Source organism: Petromyzon marinus (assembly GCF_048934315.1).
Source record: "Petromyzon marinus isolate PM22_M1 ecotype Great Lakes invasive population chromosome 83 unlocalized genomic scaffold, UKy_Petmar_22M1.pri1.0 chr83_unloc.1, whole genome shotgun sequence".
NCBI classification, from domain to species: Eukaryota; Metazoa; Chordata; class Hyperoartia; order Petromyzontiformes; family Petromyzontidae; genus Petromyzon; species Petromyzon marinus.
In genome coordinates, this window is record NW_027422634.1 from 109,131 (window position 1) to 112,500 (window position 3,370).

Sequence of the window (3,370 nt, forward strand, 5' to 3'; positions counted from 1 at the left end):
ACACAGAGACACAGAGAGAGACACAGAGAGAGACAGAGAGAGAGACAGAGAGAGAGAGAGAGACAGACAGAGAGAGACAGAGAGAGAGACAGAGACAGAGAGAGACACAGACAGAGAGACACAGACAGAGAGAGACACAGAGACACAGAGAGAGACAGAGAGAGAGACAGAGAGAGAGACAGAGAGAGAGACAGACAGAGAGAGAGACAGAGAGAGAGACAGAGACAGAGAGAGACAGAGACAGAGAGACACAGACAGAGAGAGACACAGAGACACAGAGAGAGACACAGAGAGAGACAGAGAGAGAGACAGAGACAGAGAGAGACACAGACAGAGAGACACAGACAGAGAGAGACACAGAGACACAGAGAGAGACAGAGAGAGAGACAGAGAGAGAGACAGAGACAGAGAGAGACACAGACAGAGAGACACAGACAGAGAGAGACACAGAGACACAGAGAGAGACACAGAGAGAGACAGAGACAGAGAGAGACAGAGAGACACAGACAGAGAGACACAGACAGAGAGAGACACAGAGACACAGAGAGAGACACAGAGAGAGACAGAGACAGAGAGACAGAGAGACACAGACAGAGAGACAGAGACAGAGAGAGACAGACAGAGAGACACAGACAGAGACAGACAGAGAGAGACACAGAGACACAGAGAGAGACACAGAGAGAGACAGAGACAGAGAGAGACAGAGAGACACAGACAGAGAGACACAGACAGAGAGAGACACAGAGACACAGAGAGAGACACAGAGAGAGACAGAGACAGAGAGAGACAGAGAGACACAGACAGAGAGACACAGACAGAGAGAGACACAGAGACACAGAGAGAGACACAGAGAGAGACAGAGACAGAGAGACAGAGAGACACAGACAGAGAGACAGAGACAGAGAGAGACAGACAGAGAGACACAGACAGAGACAGACAGAGAGAGACACAGAGACACAGAGAGAGACACAGAGAGAGACAGAGACAGAGAGAGACAGAGAGACACAGACAGAGAGACACAGACAGAGAGAGACACAGAGACACAGAGAGAGACAGAGAGAGAGAGACAGAGAGAGAGACAGAGACAGAGAGAGACACAGACAGAGAGACACAGACAGAGAGACACAGACAGAGAGAGACACAGAGACACAGAGAGAGACACAGAGAGAGACAGAGACAGAGAGAGACAGAGAGACACAGACAGAGAGACACAGAGACGCACAGAGAGAGACAGAGACAGAGAGAGAGAGACAGAGAGAGAGACACACAGAGAGAGAGACAGAGAGACACAGAGAGAGAGACAGAGACAGAGAGACAGAGACAGACAGACAGAGAGAGACAGAGAGAGACAGAGAGACACACAGAGAGAGAGACACACAGAGACACAGAGAGAGACAGAGAGACAGAGACAGAGAGAGACAGACAGAGAGACACAGAGAGAGACAGAGAGACACAGAGAGAGACAGAGACAGAGAGAGACAGAGAGACAGACAGAGAGAGACACAGACAGAGAGACACAGACAGAGAGACACAGAGAGACACAGAGACGCACAGAGAGAGAGAGACAGAGAGAGAGAGACAGACAGAGAGAGAGACAGAGAGAGAGAGACAGACAGAGAGAGAGACAGAGAGAGAGACAGAGAGAGAGACAGAGACAGAGAGAGACACAGACAGAGAGACACAGAGAGAGAGACAGAGAGAGACACAGACAGAGGGACAGACAGAGACAGAGAGACAGAGAGACACAGAGAGAGACAGACAGAGAGACACACACAGAGAGAGAGACACAGAGAGACACAGACATACAGAGACAGAGACAGACAGAGACAGACACAGACAGAGACACAGACAGAGACACAGAGAGAGACAGAGAGACACAGAGAGAGACACAGACACAGAGACACAGACAGAGACAGACAGAGACAGACAGAGACAGAGAGAGACAGAGACAGAGAGAAACACAGAGACAGAGACACAGAAAGACACAGAGAGACAGAGAGAGACACACACAGAGAGAGACACAGAGACACAGAGAGAGACAGAGACAGACAGAGACAGAGATACACAGAGAGAGACAGAAAGAGAGACGCAGACACAGAGCGAGACACAGAGACACAGAGACAGACACAGACAGAGAGACACAGCGAGAGACAGAGAGAGAGACAGAGACACAGAGAGACACAGCGAGAGAGACACACAGAGAGACACACAGAGAAACAGAGACACACAGAGACAGACAGAGACAGAGAGACAGACAGAGACACACGGAGACACAGAGAGACACAGAGAGACAGGGGGAGAGACACACAGAGACACACAGAGACACAGAGAGACAGAGACACACAGAGACACACAGAGAGATACAGAGAGATAGACAGAGACACACAGAGACACAGAGACACACAGAGACACACAGAGAGACAGGGGGAGAGAGACACAGAGACACACAGAGAGACACACAGACAGACACACAGAGACACAGAGACACACAGAGACACAGAGAGACACAGAGAGACACATAGAGACAGAGACACACAGAGACACAGAGACACACAGAGAGACACAGAGACACACAGAGATACACACAGAGACACAGACAGAAACATGTGGAGACACAGAGGCACATGGAGACAGGGAGACAGACAGAGCGAGACAGAGGGACACGTGGAGACAGACAGAGACACGGAGACACGTGGAGACAGACAGAGCGAGACAGAGGGACACGTGGAGACAGACAGAGACACGGAGACACGTGGAGACAGACAAAGCGAGACAGAGGGACACGTGGAGACAGACAGAGACAGGGAGACACGTGGAGACAGACAGAGCGAGACAGAGGGACACGTGGAGACAGACAGAGACACGGAGACAAGTGGAGACAGACAAAGCGAGACAGAGGGACACGTGGAGACAGACAGAGACACGGAGACACGTGGAGACAGACAGAGCGAGACAGAGGGACACGTGGAGACAGACAGAGACACGGAGACAAGTGGAGACAGACAAAGCGAGACAGAGGGACACGTGGAGACAGACAGAGACACGGAGACACGTGGAGACAGACAGAGCGAGACAGAGGGACACGTGGAGACAGACAGAGACACGGAGACAAGTGGAGACAGACAAAGCGAGACAGAGGGACACGTGGAGACAGACAGAGACACGGAGACACGTGGAGACAGACAGAGCGAGACAGAGGGACACGTGGAGACAGACAGAGACAGGGAGACACGTGGAGACAGACAGAGCGAGACAGAGGGACACGTGGAGACAGACAGAGACACGGAGACACGTGGAGACAGACAGAGCGAGACAGAGGGACACGTGGAGACAGACAGAGACACGGAGACAAGTGGAGACAGACAAAGCG

At 51.6% G+C, this 3,370-nt stretch overlaps 1 protein-coding gene across 1 annotated transcript in view; it reads left to right on the forward strand.

Annotated features, from left to right (window-relative positions):
• Positions 1-2,442: 2,442 nt before the first annotated feature.
• The window catches only part of LOC142908386 (uncharacterized), a 21,508-nt gene continuing 20,580 nt past the window's right edge, over positions 2,443-3,370 (forward strand). The window contains exon 1 of the mRNA XM_076058961.1: positions 2,443-3,370. This exon is cut by the window's right edge and continues 449 nt beyond it. Coding sequence (XP_075915076.1) covers positions 2,605-3,370 — 766 coding nt within the window. The 5' untranslated portion in view covers positions 2,443-2,604.